We start from the raw sequence: 18,983 nt of genomic DNA, 5'->3' as shown, positions 1-18,983 counted from the left end.
GGAAGAAGTTCTCCAGTTGTAGAATGTATAGTATATTAAACAGCACTAGAGTTAAATAGATATAAATTGTATAATGCAGATATATGCAAAACAAGAAAAAGCGGAGAAAGTTATAGGGCTGTCTGCAGTTTAAAAAGAACAAATCTAAATGGCATAATAAAGCACGACTATAAACATGCTGCACGTTACAATTTATCAGGTAGGAAAAACATTTTTTTTTTTTTTATTTACATGAAGACTGTAGTCATTCCAACCAAATTTCATAAGGGGGTCATGAAGTACATGAAAACAGCCTAATATATGCAACATTGCCAAACAAATGAAATTCTGAGAGAAAACCAATCACTAGTAAAAAAAAAAAAATCTACAAAAACATTCAGGGGTAGTGTTTTTTTAATGATATTTCCTGGCACCTCCATGGCAGCATACCTGTGACAAGCTCTGCCTTTGCTCCTCCCACAGGACTAGTGAATATTATAAAAGAAGTGGTTAGTGCAGTCCCAGCATTCTCCTTTTTTTCCTCAGACCTCATGGCAGTGAATTCTGGTCAAACATTCTTACCTTCTGCAGCTTCCGTCTGGGTTCAAGCCTCTCCCGGATGCGGTCCCTTCTCTTGGGCGCAGCTAAACACGCTTACAAGGTTGGGAGTCCCTGCTGTAAGATCTTTTGGGACAAGCATTTTGTCTCTTAATGGGCGGGTTCTGCGGTCCGGACGTTTTTTTTTTTTTTCTTAATTTAACTCTTGCTATGTAATTAAAATTCTACTTCCATCTTTCAAGTTTCTACTGCCCCGCATTACCCTCGGCATTAAATCTGTATTTATAAAAAGTTCTTCTTGCCGTTTCCATTTTGCTTGTGGGCAGCATGAAGCCCACAAGCAAATGCTTCCAGGAATTTGATCCGCAATCATCACGTGACCTGCTTCATGGGTCACGTGATGAGTAAAATCCTGCGATATTTCGTGAATCTGCCTTATGACTTGTCTCCTGGGAAGCGCGACGCTGTGCTCCTAGGAGACACTGGGGCGCTTGGAAATTAAATGACACGCCCACTCCTGCGGGCCTGAGGGAGGAGCCAAGGCGGAGCTTGTCACAGGTATGCTGCCATGGCTAGGCACCAGGAAAAGAAAATGACGGTAAGTAGGATACAATTTTCTGTTTTTTCTTGCATTGAAAGTTACTGATATATATTTATCTTCTGCCGATACTAGACTTAAATTGTGTCTATACCCAAAACTTTTTTTGTCCGGATGGAGTAGGAATCAGTAAGAACACGTAAGGCTTTGTCCTCTCTGAAGATCCACTATTTGTCCTGGTGACCATTTTCTGATATAGGGGAAATCTTCTTATAAGGACACTTGTCAAAACTCTGTTTCTAAAACATTTGTTGCATGAATGTCAGAAGCGTTTGTGCAAATTGAACAAAATGTGCCACATTCTTTTCTAAGAGATTAATGCCTGTATTGTTGGCTCCATCTAGTGGCCAAAATGCAGTATAGTTTTCTGAAATAACTCAATAAAGAAAACAATACCTCATTTTGGCAACTAGATGGAGCTGGCGATGCAAGCACTAATCTTTTAGACTAAAAATATTGAACAATTTCATTCGACTTGCACAAATGCTTCTAACATTCGTGCAGCAAATGTATAAGTAGCCACCTAAGACTGTTGTTCTAAAGGAAATCTATCCTCACACTGGAAAGTTTTCCTTTAACTTCTAGCCATATGAGGACAGGGGTCTAAGAGGTGATTAATCCCACAATTTTTGGAGAATGTACCTCATGTTTCTCTTATCTCGGCTGGAAGCGTCACAGTGGGATACAGAAAAACAAAAAAAATCTGACAGCGGTTTTAAAGCCCCACTCTGGACAAAATGTACCCACTATCCTTCCTTCTCATCCTCCACCAACCCATCCTGCCAGGATTAGTGGGTTGTGCAACCTTGTGAAGCCAGACGAGGTTTCTGCAGTCTGAGTAGGCAGACTGATAATCTAGCACTGCAAAGGCCCACTGAGACTGTCACCCAGCCCCTCCCCCTTCCTATTTCCCTCCACTGATGTCAGCCTGTCTACTTCATGCAGGCAGCGACATGGGTACCCCCAAAAGGACCCATGCATGAAGTAAACAAAAGGGGAGAAGATTCGGGTCAGAGCATCATGTGACTGCTGCTACAGGCAAGTAAAGGCAAGTTTTTTAGTACAACAATTAGTTGGAGGCTGGCGGGCAGGGGATGATTTTATCCTGGAGTGAGGCTTTAATCATCTCCTACTCTATTCCAAATAAAAGAAGTTTTAACTATAGATACACTATAATAAATAAAGCTTTTTAAATATGGACATCCCATGGTATGTCTTAGGTCAACTGTACTCTTAACGTTTCCATCCTTGCAGGAAGAAGAGCCACCATCTCCCTGGTAAGTTCCAACTCTGTTTCCACCGCTTTCACAGCTTCCTCATCTGTTGCACAGTATTCTACTAGGAATGTATAGTAATTTAGAGATGTCTGCAAATTCTCCAGCTGTTTCTTAAGATCACTGGAAATTAGCTTTCCATAGAGGCGTGCAATGTGGAACTTGGCTACCAAAGCAGGACGGAGAACATCTTCTTGTAGCTTCTCAGGAAACTTCTTATCTGGGCTTCTTAGGGAGTCCAAAAACATCTCATAATATTTGATTGCAGATTGTGACAAGCTGTTGATTTTTTTTATCGTGTGAGAGTCCATCTCGTCTAGCTTATTACCAATTGCTACCTTTAAATCCATCATCTCGTAATAAGTGTCAGCTATCTCAAACTGAAGCTGTCTACAAATTAGGAGATAGAATTGTGGGTTTAGCTCCTTACATAACGGTTCCAACATATCTATCCTACGTTTATGCATCTTACAACGCCGCTCATAGTCTGCCTCAAAGAAAGCCAGAACCTTAAACAGAACACTGTGGTCCTGCATAATTTCAATGTGGTCTGTAACATGTCCATCCAGCTGAAAGTACTCTTTGGCTTCATTTATATAATTTTGCCCCACTAGAAATACCTCCCTGGCTTCTTTAAAGTCTAGAGGAAGCGAGCAATGAACTTTTTCTTCAACCGCTAAAATAGAGTCGTATATGTCACTTGATCCGAAGAGGACAGCCTTCTTCCTGTCCTTCTCATTTTCATCTTCTTCTTTTCTACGTTTAGCCTGAAGTTCTTCTTGAAGCTCAACATCAAGTTCACCTATGTTGTCCTATTGGGGGGGGAAAAAAAGGGGGGGGGGAGGGGTATAATGAATTTTAGAATGTAAAGAAACCTACAGTAAAAAAAAAAAAAAAACACCATCTTAAACAGATATACCTGTAGAAAAACATCAGTCCACCTAAAATAATAAGCTACTTGTTAGCGTGCAGTTACATTTCAATATGAGATTCTTGCATTTCTCAAATGCAACAGATACACTCAAATCAGAACGAATAACTAAAAGTAATCAATAAAGTTTGCACTTTATTTTTTTAGGGAGCCTTTTACCTAAAGCTGATAAGCATGAAGACCCCCCTACTCATGACTCCTGGCGGAGATCGGTGACCTCTGTGCTCCCGCTGTACAGGCTGACCTATGAAAGCAGGCAGTGCCCGGGGAAATATGATAAAGTGTGGTCTGCTTGGCCTGACACCTGTGCGGTTTTTGACCCCCTTCCCGACTGATGTCTGACTTGTGGGACTAGTATGCTGGGTCCCCCCCATCCCCTTCTCTTTGCCACTAATCAGTGTAGGAATCAGATCAGCCAAAGGGACATATTACCCTCCACTCAAATCTACAGTATATGCCAATTCTTGTCTTCCTTTTTTGCGAGGCTTTGTAACCAGGCTATTGTTGTCTTTCGTACATATAAAACATATTACCTATATCATTGAGTTTTAATTTGCTCAGAGACCCGATTTATGTCCTCATTTCATGACTCCTGCTTTCTAAAAAGGACAATTTTCTTTAGGGCCGGTTCACACCACAAGGTTTGTTTTTGACAGCCCCAGTTATTTCATCGGGCTGCCAAATGAATGCAAAAAGTTCAGCAAGCGCATCTGTTAAAATTGCTCCACACTAAACCTGGTACTGGGGTACCATGCATTTTGGCAGCTGCGAATGCGCGCATGTTTGCAAGATGCTTTGTGGCGTCATTAATTATTAATTACTTCTCAACCACGTTATAGCCAAAGGATTGCTAGAGCGCAGTCATTCAGTTCTGGGAGGGCATCCATGAACGTCCTAGAACCATGCCCCCTGGGACGTGCATCTGGCCCACTCTGTGATCAGTACAGCTTCATAAGCACACATCAGTGAAGAATTTTAGGGATCACTAAAGATAAAAAAAAAAATAATGTTATACTTACCTCCACTGTGCATCTCGTTTTGCAGAGAGTGGCCTTAAACCTGGTCTTCTGGGGTCCCTCAGCGGCTGTCTCGGCTCCCCCCTCGCATGGTGTTGAGTTATTGCGTTCGCGCTCCCGTGATACAGTGGCGGCCATAGCCGCCGACTGTATCACTCGGCCCCCGCACACCGCGCCATTGGATGTGATTGACAGCAGCACCAGCCAATGGCTGCGCTGCTTTCAATCCATACACTGTAGCCAAATGGCCAGACTCAACAGCGAAGAGGATGTCGGGGGCGAGCGCGGAACTTCCAAGGGGTCCGGTAAGTATAACGGGGGGGCGGCTGGTATTGTCGGATGTTTTTTCACCTTAATGCATAGAATGCATTAAGGTGAAAAAAACTTTTACCTTTACAACCCCTTTAAAAAAAAAAAAAAAAAAAATCGTATTTCATTTAGCAAAAAAATAAAAACCCAATGGTGATCAAATGTCACCAGAAGAAAGCTCCGTCGCAAAAAATTATAAAAATGTGATATGGGTAGTGTTGCATGACCGCGCAATTGTCAAAGTATGAAAGCACCGAAAGCTGAAAATTGGCCTGGACAGGAAGGTGGGAGCCTGGTATTGCAGTGGTTAATGGCACCTACACGCATCTGCAGACCGAAGCGCATTAAGGCCACTTTCACACGGAGGCGCTATAGAACTAAAAATAGCACCTGCAAAGCGCCTGAAAGAGCCACTCCTCTCACTTCAATGTGAAGGCTCGAAGGCTTTCACACTGGAGCAGTGCGTTGACAGGATTCTCAAAAATGTCCTGCCAGCCGCATCTTTGAAGCGCTGTAGGAACGGTGTATACACCACTCCTACAGCGCCCCTGCCCATTGAAATCAATGGGCAGTGCCGTTGAACCGTCGGCAAAGCACGGCTGTGGGCCGTTTTAACCCTTTTTCAGCTGCTAGTGGGGGTCAAAAGCGCCCCGCTAGCAGCCGAATAGCACCACAAAAACTACGGTAAAGCGCCGCTAAAAATATCGGCTTTTACCGCCGACGGGGCAATGCAGTGTGAAAGTAGCCTTACATGCGATTTGGGAAACTTGCACTGAATTGCACGTTTCCCGCACCGCAACTGGTGCATTTCAAAATTAAATACATCTTTTATTGTAAAATTTATAAATCAGTTACCTCAAGTTTCTTACGTGCATCCTGCAATAAATTGATACAATATTTCACCCAGCATCTGGCTATTTGAGCTCTTTTTTGACTTAGTTGATCAAGACGCTCCTGTTCAGCTTCATCTGTATAAAAATAAAACATATTGTGAAAGTTGGATTGGATTTCAACCCTAGCTCGACATAGTAAAGAGGTTGTAAAGGCAGACTTTTTGTTTTTTCCTTAAAGTGGTTCTAAATGGATAAATGTTTTTTTTTACCTTCATAAAGGTAAAAAACCTTCTGCGTGCAGCATCCCTTCAGACACCCCCCAAAACTTGCCTGAGCCCCATTTCGATCCAGCAATGTGCACGAGAGCAGCTGCTCTTCCGGCTCTCTCTCCCTTCTTATTGGCTGAGACACCGTACGAGCCATTGGCTCCTGCTGTTGTCATTCACAGCCAGTAACGAGGAAGTGGACACAGAGCACGACTAGGGAGAAAGCATGCACAAGTGCCCCCATAGCAAGTGGCTTGCTATGGGGGCACTCAGTGGCGGGGAGAATCCCAGAACTCCGCCGGGGGACCGGAAAAGAGGAGGATTAGGGCTGCTCTGAGCAAAGCCATTACACAGAGCAGGTAAAACATGTTTGTTATTTTAATTAAAAAAAAAAGTTAAAGCCTTAACTACTACCCGACCAGCCGCCGTCATTCTACGGCGGCAGGTCGGCTCTCCTGGGCGAGAGCCCCCGACTCCCGTGCGTGTGCCCGGCGGGCACGATCGCCGCCGGGCACCCGCGATTGCTCGTTACAGAGCGGGGACCGGGAGCTGTGTGTGTAAACACACAGCTCTCGGTCCTGTCGGGGGGGGAAATGCTGATCCTCTGTTCATACAATGTATAAACAGAGGATCAGTGATTTCCCCTAGTGAGGCCACCCCCCCCCCCCACAGTAAGAACACACAAGGGACATACTTAACCCCTTCCCCGCCCCCTAGTGTTAACCCCTTCACTGCCAGTGGCATTTTTATAGTAATCCAATGCATTTTTATAGCACTGATCGCTATAAAAATGCCAATGGTCCCAAAAATATGTCAAAAGTATCCAAAGTGTCCGCCATAATGTCGCAGTACCAAAAAAAAAAAAAAAAAAAAAAAAAAAAAAAAAATCGCTGATCGCCGCCATTACTAGTAAAAAAAATATATTAATAAAAATGCCATAAAAATACCCCCTATTTTGTAAACGCTATAACTTTTGCGCAAACCAATCAATAAACGCTTATTGCGATTTTTTTTACGAAAAATATGTAGAAGAATACGTATCGGCCTAAACTGAGGAAAAAAAATGTTTTTTTTTTAATATTTTTTGGGGGGGGGGGTATTTATTATAGCAAAAAGTAAAAAATATTGATTTTTTTTCTAAATTGTCGCTCTATTTTTGTTTATAGCGCAAAAAATAAAAACCGCAGAGGTGATCAAATACCACCAAAAGAAAGCTCCATTTGTGGGAAAAAAAGGACGCCAATTTTGTTTGGGAGCCACGTCGCACGACCGCGCAATTGTCAGTTAAAGTGACGCAGTCCCGAATCGCAAAAAGTGCTCTGGTCTTTGGGTAGCAATATGGTCCGGGGGTTAAGTGGTCAATATCACTTTAAGAATAATAATAATAATAATAATAATAATAATAATTAATGATACACCAGTTTATTTCGAATTTAGCACTTAAAATCTAGTTTCCAGCAAGAATTGGGGAAATAAGTTTACATTAATCACACTAAAAAGGTCTGAATCTGGATCCACCATGCAATTTTGCTTCAAGTACATGTGGTAACTTCCCTCTACTGGAGAGGGGTGGGTTCGAAGAGTTAGAAGCTGATGGGTGACCTGGAACAATAACTCCAACATCAAACTCTTCCCTAAGGCCTCATGTACACTGCTCCTGGTAAACGGACGTTCAGCCTAGGTTCACACTGCTGCGAATTCGCGGCCGCGATTTTGCCCGCAATTTAATGTAAATCGTGGCCCGAAATCGCAAAAAGTAGTACAGGAACTACTTTTTGAAATTGCAGATGCGGCGTCGCACTGATTAGGACAGTGCCATTGCCGACAAATGCCGCCGATTTGAGATGCGATTTGACATGTCATGTCAAATCGCATCTCAAATCGTTCCAAATCGTACCCAGTGTGAACCAGGGCTTAGGAGCAGTTGGGCATTTTTTTCAGCTGCCCCTGAACTCTCCTCATGTTATCTTATCAGTACATGTATACTGGGTCATTTATAGTAGTTTCTAGGCAGTTGAGTTTAGAGGCTTTTTTTTTAAAACGCAAAAAAAAAAAAGAAAATGGGTTCAGAAGCTGTGTTTAGAGGCATTTCAAGCGCCATACTCTTCTAAACGTGGGAACTCGTTTTTGTCATTTTTTTAACGCTTCTGAACGCAAACGCTGCAAAACGCCACTAGACTCGACATGTAAATGCGGCAAAGCGGACGTTTTAAACGTGGGTTACTATCTGTCAAGTTAAATCGTTCAGGAGAGGTTGTAAAAACATCCCGTGTACATGAAGGCTAATGACGAACGTGAGCAGATGTTATACATAGTTTATACAAGAGGAGTATATTACCAAACTAAGAACATACCTTCTTGAGCAGCTTCAGGGGAAGGAGTCTGTCCAGCTTTGCTGAAGATGACATTGGCCGCAGAAAGACAGTGCCTGGATTCCATGTAACATTGCTGTGTTTAGAACAGAATATTGGTTCAGAAATGTTATAACTGTGTCAGATGGGCTACAGTATTTAAAGAGGTTGGGACAGCCAACATAAAAAGTCTACTACCAGGGCCATATAAGGGGGGGAAAAATGATATGCATCTACCTATATCTCTCTCTAATATATATCCTCTTTTAGTAAACAGATGAGAGGAGTCAATTACCCGTGCCCTCTTATTTCCAGCCAATGAAGTGCCTTACAGCTGAATTTTATAAAATACTGGACCTCAAACAATTGGCTAGGATGGAAAAAGCACTTTTACTTGCGCGATCCTTTGCTCCCCTGGCATTTCTGCCATTAGCAACCAGACCAGTAAAAGAACTCCGAGTACAGCAAACACAGGACCCTTTAACTTTGCTACATGTTTTAAATGGTAATGTGGAGGCCACTGTGTTTTTTGACAGCGCCAATCAGAGTGGCTCTGTGATGGCCAATAACAGATTGGAGAGCCTCCCTTTACTCTCACAATACAGGAAAGTTGATCAATAGTAGGTAGATTCAGGTACAATAGCCTTAACTTGGGGCGGCGTAGCTTAGCGTGTTTAGGCTACGCCGCCGTAAGTTAGCTAGGCAAGTACATGATTCACAATGTACTTGCCTGCTAAGTTACGGCCGCGTAGCCTAAAGCGGGCGGGCGTAAGGGCGCCTAATTCAAATGTGTGTAAGGGGGCGTGTTTTATGTTAATGGGGCTTGACCTTAGGTTTTTGACGTTTTTATTTAACTGCGCATGCGCCGGGCGCCTACATTTCCCAGTGTGCATTGCGGCCAAGTACGCCGCACGGGCCTATTGATTTTGACGTGGACGTAAACGACGTAGATCCCGAATCACGGACGACTTACGCAAACGACGTAAAAAATTCGAATTTCGACGAGGGAACGGCGGCCATACTTAACATTACTATTCCAACTAGGGCCTAGCTCTAACTTTACGCGGCCTATCTCTTACGTAAACGGCGTAAAAGTACTGTGTCGGCCGGGCGTACAATCGTGAATCGGCGTATCTACTAATTTACATATTCTACGCCGACCGCAATGGAAGCGCCACCTAGCGGCCATCCGAAATATTGCAACCTAAGATAGGACGGCGCAAGCCGTCGTATCTTAGATATGTTTAAGCGTATCTCTGTTTGAGCATACACTTAAACATAAGTCGGCGTAGATTCTGAGTTAGGTCGGCTTATCTACTGATAAGCCGGCCTAACTCTTTGTGAATCTACCTAGAAGTGTTTAAATTAATGAAAAAGGTAGGCAGCAGGAACTTTGATTACTGTATTAATTGGCATATAACACTCACTTTTTCACCCTGCAAATCGGTTGCAAATAGCGTGTGCGTGTTATACGCCGATACTGCAATTTGAGCTGCCTCAGAGAGACGGGGAGGGGGGTGGGACGAGTGCCATCAGATTACATACAGCGAGAATCTCCTGTTTACTCAGCGGCCTCTGTAATAGAAAGACCCGTCTCCTGGGCCGGCATTGGACCAGTGTTCTGTCCATCATAGAAGCTGGTCCAGGAGGTGGGACTTTCTATTAAAAAGGCCACAGAGTAAACAGGAGACCTGAGATGGGCATTGATCAGGCTGCATGTGGGCATTAATCAAGCTGCATTCATGGGCAATTGTGAGGCTACAGATGGCCGTTGGTTAAGCTGCATTGATGGGCAATTGTGAAGCTGCAGATGGGTATTGATCAAGCTGCATTAATGGTAAATTTTGAAGCTGCAGATGGGTATTGATCAGGCTGCATTGATGGGCACTGACCCTTATTTTGCTTTAAAGGCAAGGTAAGGTTTTTTCCTGAAAACTTCCCTCTTAAAATGAAGGTGCGTGTTATACACCTGTGCGTGTTATATGCTGATAAATACAGTAATTTTAAACTGTGACGGTGAGGAGACAATTTGTTGCCTCCTTACTGCCCGTTTTAACTCAGTAAATGCCACACCACTACACTGCACCGCTTGCACAAAAAAGAAGAATTTAAAATTATACCAATTTAAAAAAAATACCTTACCTTTCCCAGATAGTACTGTGATAATGTGGCTGCATTGATTGCCCACTCCACTGGGTTGTAGCCATCATATTCCAGCTGCCTCTGGAGGGTTGTATGACAGTACTGAGCTGACTTCTCATCCTGTTTTAAATGTTTGTAGACTTGCGCTAGATAGTACATTGTATGGGTGTATACACGCTCAAATCTGAAAATAAAATCAGCCACCGAGATTATTGAACGATACAGCTAAAGTGAAACCTTGTTAATGCAAGTCAAGGCAACAGATACACCTAAATGCCCCCCATTCTGCACATATTCTCTTTTCCTCCACTCTCCCAGCACCTTAGCCTGCTGCCTATAGGGAACAGAAATAACCATTACTTCTGAATGGAAGGATCATGTGACTCTCTCCCCTTCTACTCACAATGCAAGGCTGGGTAAATAAGCAGCCAATTACCATGCCCGAGCACTGTCACATGGGGGCAGGTAGAATGCTCTTAGCCCTGTGTAAAAGATCAGATTGACTCTAGCTTCTTCTACTCGTTCCTGAACCTCCAAATGTAATTTTACAGCAGAAAATTCTAAAGTACAAGTTATGAACTGTATTATAGTTCTAATCCTGTCGGAGGTGTGTGTCTATTGCCAATCACATGGTTTCGCTTTTGCAGATCGAGCACCATAGAGGTTATGGCTACTTCACAACCGGTGCTGCCTGGATTATCCTGATGTATTTTGCTATATTCTTATCCTGATTTTTGATGGGCGACCAGCATGAACAGGGCCGCTGATAAGGCAGTACAACCAACCCTCCTGTACTGGGCCCGAGCCCCATCAGTTCAAAAGAGAGGGGCCCAAGCACCTGCTGAGTGGGAAGGCTAGCTGTACTGCCTTACTGCAGACACTGGTCCTCTTTTTCCTCCTCCTGCAGCGCTGGCAGCTTCTCCTCTGCCCCCTTCCTCCAGCTGGGCTGCAGGGGGATTAGTTCTAGCACCCACATTCCCATACTCCTGCTTTCCAGGGCCCCCCCCCCCCCCCTTGTGCCCCTTTAGCCTGCAGCGGTGCTGGCCTGCCTCCTCTCCTCACCTGCTGTGAGCACACAAGAAGATGTTTCAGGATGGACAGTGGGCAAAGGGGCTGGTAAATATGTCATATAATAAATAGTTACACAGTAGGTGAGGTTGAAGACACAACCTATGTATGTGATTATATGTCAGTATTACATTGTATATCCCTGTATGTTGTGGTCGTTCAGGTGCTTATCTAATAGATTTATTGAAACCATCAATGCCCCCCGCTGAGACCAACGCCTGTGGAAGGGAATTCTACATCCTTGCCGCTCTTACAGTAAAGAACCCTCTACACAGTTCTAAGGTTAAACCTCTTTTTATCTAATTTTAATGAGTGGCCACGTGTCTTGTTTAACTCCCTTCCGCGAAAAAGTTTTATCCCTATTGTGGGGTCACCAGTACGGTATTTGTAAATTTTAAATCATATCCCCTCTCAAGCGTCTCTTCTCCAGAGAGAATAAGTTCAGTGCTTGCAACCTTTCCTCATAATATCCCCCAGACCCTTAACTAGCTTTGTTGCCCTTCTTTGTACTATCCATTTCCAGTACATCCTTCCTGAGGACTGGTGCCCAGAACTGGACGGCATACTCCAGATGCGGCCGGACCAGAGTCTTGTAGAGTGGAAGAATTATCGTTTTATCTCTGGAGTTAATCCTCTTTTTAATGCATGCCAATATTCTGTTTGCATTGTTAGCAGCAGCTTGGCATTGCATGCCATTGCTGAGCCTGTCATCTACTAGGACCCCCGGGTCCTTTTCCATCTTAGATTCCCCCAGTAATGATTTTAGTGTACTTTTAAATATAATTTGGTATTTTATGGGAGGGTGTGGGGGGGGAGTGGGGCCCTGCCAGGTATAAGCAGTATGGGGCCTCGTGATGTCTAACAGCAGCCCTGAGTGTGAAGAGTGGTATATTAGTGCCATTTTTTTAATCAGCCAGACAGTCAAATATCCCCAGGAACTGGTCTATCATTCCAGGCACCAAAATGTGTTATCTTCTTACGTAGTAACTGAAAGTGGGTGGGTTATATTAGGCAGCATGTGAACATGTTGTCCATCAAGTTGAAGTGTTGAAAGCAGAAAAAAAAATGGATATCGCGGTTTGTTGTGTATGGGGCTGGTAGCCACAGACCAGTCAGGGTGCCCATGCTGACCCATGTCCACAGCCAAAAGGTGTGGACATGAGCCTCAGAACTGGACCACAGAGCAATAGAAGAAGGTGGCCTAATGTAATGAATCACATTTTCTTTTACATCAAGTGGATGGTCAGTGCATGTGTGCCTTTTACCAGGGGAAGAGATGGTGCCAGTATGCAGTACAGGAAGAAGCCAAGCTTGCAGAGGCAGTTTGACACTTTGGGCAATGTTCTGCTGAAAAAATGGTCCTGCCATTTATGTGGATATTATTTTGACACATATCACCTATCTATTGTTGCTGACCAAGTACAACCCTTTATGGACACAGTATTGCCCGATGGCAGTGGCCTCTTTCAGCAGGATAATGCGCCTGGTCACACTGCAGAAATGGTTTGAGGAACACAAAGTAGAGGTGTTGCCTTTGCCTCCAAATTTCCACAGATCTCAATCTGATCGAGCATCTATAGCATGGGTCTTCAAACTATGGCCCTCCAGTTGTTCAGGAACTACAATCCCCATCATGCCTAGTCATGTCTGTAAATTTCAGAGTTTTACAATGCCTCATGGGATGTGTCGTTCCGCAACAGCTGGAGGGCCGTAGTTTGAGGATCCCTGATCTATAGGATGTGCTGGAAAAACAAGTTCAATCCGTGCAAACCCCATCTCACAACTTTCAGGATCTGCTACTAACGGCTTGGTGTCAGATACCACAGCATACCTTCAGAGGTTTAGTGCAGTCCATGCCTCAACAGGGTCAGGGCTGTTCTGGTGGCAAAAGGGGAACCTACTTAATAATAGGTGAATGGTCATAAAGTTATGGCTTATCAGTATATATTGTCGTATTGTAATTTGCTTTTATATATTGTGTGTGGTTGGATAAGAAAAAATGAAAAACGGTTAACTACTAATCGCCCAATGACCAAGCCTGAAAAATGTAGCAGGCTGGATAAGGACTGGGCACTGCAAAAAAAAATGGCAGCTAAAATATTCTTGTATCTGTGATTTTGGAATGTGCGATAGTAGTGCTCTATTGGTACGGTCATTTCTGTTTTCAGCCACTAGGTGGGGTTGCATAGTCTCTTTAGTTAGCCAACGTCTGTATGTAGCTCCATGCAGTTGGAAGCTATAATTGACCATTTGTTTTTCTACATTACAACTTTACATTCTTTTGCAAGTGTTTATGGAACATGTATGCTTGAATGCATTTAATTGAAAATAAATAAAAAATAGTATCTGATGTATAATTTGTTTACACTGTTCATGAAGGTAAGTGGGCATGGAATAGGTGACTTTACATATAATGCGATTTACTCTTTAAAAACTAACCTCTTTGATCTTTCCTGCTCAGTGAGCTTCTGCTCCTCAGGTTTAAAGTGTTCATCAGGATCAACTGGGGGCTTGCCAATCTGAAAAATAAATGTTGGAACAAAAGATAAACATACATTTTCATGGGGTGTGTGTTTCTACATAGATTAAAAAAATGGATAATAAAAAAAACTATTTATGGCCAGTTTAAAGAAAATAGGTTTTGAAAATATTCATTCAAACCAAGTATCAGGACAAAAAAATATAATAAGAAAGTGTACTTTTATCCCAGGTGCTAGAAAAATGCTAGGAAGAATGAGAAAATGCTTGTTTACATCAGCATTTCCCCGTTCTTCCTGAACGTGAGACGATCGTGGGTATCCCCGAGAACATAGAGTCCACGGGACCCGCGGTCGGCCTCACGGACAGTGCACGCGTGCCCACAATGCCGCTTCTTAAAGGGGAAATACGTGTGTGTGTGTGTGTGTGTGTGTGTGTGTGTATGTGTATATATGTATATGTATATGTATATATATATATATATATATATATATATATATATATATATATATATATATATATATATATATATATATATATATATATATATACATACACACACACACATCCTTCTGCCTGCCTGTGCCATTCTGCCAACGTATATCGTTGTGCGATGGTCGGGAAGCGGTTAAAATGGACAAATGTTCTCCCCCCCCACCCCCATTAGTTAGTTGTGCTGTCAATCCCCATTATAACACCAAGAAAACCCAAAGAAAAGTTACAGAAGTACAAGCATTCTAGGTTTACCTTTGATTTAAAGTTCACCTTTTGAAGCATGTTACGCCCTAAATAGGCTAGTCGTTTATTCACAGTGATCTGTGAATGGGAGTACTACAAGTCCTAACTGCAGCCACAGCAGACGGCTTGTAGTTCTCAGTGAACTGTGAGGGCGCTTATAAGCACCCTCGTAGTTCATTCACAAGCTCTGTAGCTTTCAAACTGACAGTCCAGACAGAGGTACGGGCTAAAAGCTGCAGGGCTTGTCTCCATGAGCCTGACATTGCACCTATGAACTTCTGATCACGGGTGCAATGCTTTGCAGGCTTCTGTGGTAAAACATAATAAATGCATTTTTTCCCTGCTAAAATATGTTCATTTATAAAAATAAAAAAAATACCCAAAAGGTAAACTTATCCTTTAGCGATGTGAGATAGATAGACAGATAGAGAGAGAAAGAGAAAAAGAGAAAAAGAGAAAAAAAAGAGAGAGAAAAAAAGAGAGAAAGCGAAAGAGAAAAAGAGAGAAAGCGAAAGAGAAAAAGAGAGAAAGCGAAAGAGAAAAAGAGAGAAAGCGAAAGAGAAAAAGAGAGAAAGCGAAAGAGAGAGAAAGCGAAAGAGAAAAAGAGAGAAAGAGAAAGAGAAAAAGAGAAAGAGAGAAAGAGAAAAAGAGAAAAAGAGAGAAAGAGAAAAAGAGAGAAAGAGAAAGAGAAAAAGAGAGAAAGAGAAAGCCTTACTTTTTTCATATACTGAAGATATAAAGACTCGGCAGACTCCAGGTATTTTTGTCCAATGATGATCTCTCCTCTCTCAGCCCAGAGAATTCCAAGATTATTCTGGAAAACAGAAAAATATCTTAAAATGACACTTAGAACTATACAAGGCTACAAATTATCCACCAGATTAGTGTTCACGGCTGCATATAATAAAATACTACAAGGTGACTGTAATATAGAGCTGTTGAATCTATTAAAAGAAAACTTGGTTCAAAGGTCTAACTTAAAGCGTTAGTTAACCCCAATAAAAAAAAAAGAAAAAAAAAAAAAGAAGAACGAACAAAAGATATCGTGGCGCCTTAAAGCAGAATACATAGCACAGTGCTTGTGCTATGTAATCTGCCCCCCCCCCCTAAACTGTAAAACAAAAAAAACTCTAAACTTGCCACTTCCTGTATGCCCTCTCTAATCAGACCACGATAACCAGGGCAGCTCCGCCCTGATCACCATGGTCAACGTGCCTCCCTCAGTGATAGGCTACAGTCCCCTCTACTCTCCTCTCTCCCCCCTCATTCCTCCCTGTCAGCGCCCCCTCTGTCTCCATTCAGCCCCGCCCCCCCGCTATTTAAAAAAAAGAAAAAACTATAATTGTCACTGCCAGCCCCTCTATTAGAGGCTGGCATAGTACATTGTGCTAAGCATTTTTTTAAACGAGTGTTGTAAATACAGATTTTTAGTTGTCTTCAGGCCAGTCACGTGACTCGCGGCCGCTTTACAGCTATGAGACTGGGATTCTGCGAAGGAGAGGAGCGGTCACATGATCTCCCGGGCTGACATCAGAGGGAGCTCATTGCCCCTCCCTCATAAGCCACCCGTCGGAGCTGGAAAGCGGCCGCAAGTCATGTGACCGGCCTGAAGACGGCTAAATATCGGTATTTACAACATTTATAAAAAAAACATCACTCTACACACCTGAGCCTGGATGTGGGCAGAGACACCACTCTCTACACACCTGAACTTGGATGTGGGCGGAGACACCACTCCACACACCTGGGTGGAGACATCACTCTACACACCTGAGCCTGGATGTGGGCAAAGACATCACTCTACACACCTGAGCCTGGATGTGGGCGGAGACACCACTCTCTACACACCTGGATGTAGGCAAAGACATCACTCTACACACCTGAGCTTGGATGTGGGCAAAGACATCACTCTACGCACCTGAGCCTGGATGTGGGCGGAGACACCACTCTCTACACACCTGGATGTGGGCAAAGACATCACTCTACACACCTGAGCTTGGATGTGGGCAAAGACATCACTCTACACACCTGAGCCTGGATGTGGGCAAAGACATCACTCTCTACACACCTGGATGTGGGCAAAGACATCACTCTACACACCTAAGCCTGGATGTGGGCGGAGACACCACTCTCTACACACCTGGATGTGGGCAAAGACATCACTCTACACACCTGAGCTTGGATGTGGGCAAAGACATCACTCTACACACCTGAGCCTGGATGTGGGCAAAGACATCACTCTACACACCTGAGCCTGGATGTGGGCAAAGACATCACTCTACACACCTGAGCCTGGATGTGGGCGGAGACACCACTCTCTACACACCTGAACTTGGATGTGGGCGGAGACACCTCTCTCTACACACCTGAACTTGGATGTGGGCGGAGACACCTCTCTACACACCTGAACTTGGATGTGGGCGGAGACACCATGCTACACACCTGAGCCTGGATGTGGGCGGAGACACCACTCCACACACCTGGATGTGGGCAAAGACATCACTCTACACACCTGAGCTTGGATGTGGGCAAAGACATCACTCTACACACCTGAGCCTGGATGTGGGCGGAGACACCACTCTCTACACACCTGGATGTGGGCAAAGACATCACTCTACACACCTGAGCTTGGATGTGGGCAAAGACATCACTCTACACACCTGAGCCTGGATGTGGGCGGAGACACCACTCTCTACACACCTGGATGTGGGCAAAGACATCACTCTACACACCTAAGCCTGGATGTGGGCGGAGACACCACTCTCTACACACCTGGATGTGGGCAAAGACATCACTCTACACACCTGAGCTTGGATGTGGGCAAAGACATCACTCTACACACCTGAGCCTGGATGTGGGCGGAGACACCACTCTCTACACACCTGAACTTGGATGTGGGCGGAGACACCTCTCTACACACCTGAACTTGGATGTGGGCGGAGACACCATGCTACACACCTGAGCCTGGATGTGGGCGGAGACACCACTCCACACACCTGAACCTGGATGTGGGCGGAGACACCACTCTCTACACACCTGAACCTGGACGTAGGTGGAGACACCACTCTACACACCTGGGCGGAGACATCACTCTACACACCTGAGTCTGGATGTGGGTGGAGACACCACTCTACACACCTGAGCCTGGATGTGGGCGGAGACACCACTCTATAAACACCTGAACCTGGAAGTGGGCGGAGACACCACTCTACACACCTGAGCCTGGACGTAGGTGGAGACACAGTCATGCAACAGACGGTGTCTCTCCAGGAGGCGGGTCACTTTCACCAGGTGCTCCTCCCCTGCAGACATCTCCTCGGTCTCGGTGTGGTTCACTCCCAGGCGGTATTCTATGACAGCCAGGCGTGCAGCCAGCGTGCTCTGTGTATCCTCGTCCTGTGCTCCGTCCTCCTGCCGCTCCCCGCTCTCCTCCTCCGCCCCCAGCAGAGCTCGCACCTCCCGCAAGAGCTCCCGGGCCCGGTACTTGGAGCGGTAAGGTTCATTCTCCGGATCACCTTTGGACTCCACCTCAGAGGCAGTGATTGCCCTCTGGTACGTATCGCACACTCGACGCCAGTGATCGCCCATCTTGCTGAATTGCAGTGATGTCCGCAGAACACGGTATAGCAGCAAACAGCTCCTGTCGGCACTGCGCAGGCGCGGTTTCTATTTCCGCCCAGCAGATGGATTGTGATGAAGCTGAGCGGCGCGCGCACCTGCCAGACAACTCTGTATGTGGATGGCGTTTCATCCCCCTCATCTCCACCTGTAGCAGCCTGAACTCCCCAATGTGGACTTTATTGTCAATAAATATCATAGGTTTTGTAACCTCTGTGTGTATGTGATTGTGATGCTAGTGGCCATTGTCAGACCCCTCTGTTTGTGTATACACCGATCAGCCATAACATTATGACCACTGACTGGTAATGTGAAAAACACTAGGGTAGATTCAGCAAGCAATTACGCCTGCGTATCCATAGATACGCAGCGTAATTGCTAAGTAGCGCCGGCGTATCAACTTTCTGTATTCAGAAAGCTTGATACGCCGACTGTAGCCTAAGATACGACTGGCATAAGGCTCTTACGCCGTCGTATCTTAGGCTGACATTCTTTGAACCATTAAAATTCGGTCTACGTGTGTTTGTCCGAGCACTACTACACTGCCCAACAAGAATTCTCTTGTCTTTGTGGCTGTGTGTGAAGAGATGAGTTTGGGCATGTTATATGGATACACTGCTCAGGACTAAGGATGAGCTTGGGTGTGTTATTTGTATATACCGTATTTATTGGCGAATAACACGCACAGCCTCACATGTGCCATGAATGCAGCCTCACATGTGCCATGAATGCAGCCTCACATGTGCCATGAATGCAGCCTCACATGTGCCATGAATGCAGCCTTACCATTGCCATCAGTGCAACCTTACAAAACAGGAGAATCT

General features: G+C 44.5%; 1 protein-coding gene across 1 annotated transcript; it reads right to left on the bottom strand.

Moving 5' to 3' along the window:
• Window positions 1–211: 211 nt before the first annotated feature.
• Window positions 212–18,214, bottom strand: LOC120947151 (kinesin family binding protein). Its single transcript, XM_040362190.1, has 7 exons — window positions 17,758–18,214; window positions 15,257–15,355; window positions 13,765–13,844; window positions 10,258–10,441; window positions 8,119–8,212; window positions 5,521–5,633; window positions 212–3,221 (listed from the first exon to the last, which is right to left on the bottom strand). Exons 1-7 carry the CDS (start codon window positions 18,127–18,129, stop codon window positions 2,352–2,354), a joined length of 1,812 nt encoding a protein of 603 aa, XP_040218124.1. The 5' UTR covers window positions 18,130–18,214; the 3' UTR covers window positions 212–2,351.
• Between the last annotated feature and the right edge of the window lie 769 nt (window positions 18,215–18,983).

Source organism: Rana temporaria, chromosome 8 (assembly GCF_905171775.1).
Source record: "Rana temporaria chromosome 8, aRanTem1.1, whole genome shotgun sequence".
Taxonomy (NCBI): Eukaryota; Metazoa; Chordata; class Amphibia; order Anura; family Ranidae; genus Rana; species Rana temporaria.
The sequence above is the reverse complement of the archived record's forward strand: the minus strand, read 5'-3'. Positions and strand labels throughout refer to the sequence as shown.

Bases quoted from the DNA above. Each gene is read 5' to 3' on its own strand.
- LOC120947151 (XM_040362190.1), bottom strand. From the start codon at position 18,129: ATGGGCGATCACTGGCGTCGAGTGTGCGATACGTACCAGAGGGCAATC. The intron at 10,442-13,764 runs GTTAGTTTTTAA...TTTTATTTTCAG, and splicing joins GAGCAGGAAAGATCAAAGAG to ATTTGAGCGTGTATACACCC. The intron at 3,222-5,520 runs GTAACTGATTTA...CCCCCCCAATAG, and splicing joins ATGCACGTAAGAAACTTGAG to GACAACATAGGTGAACTTGA.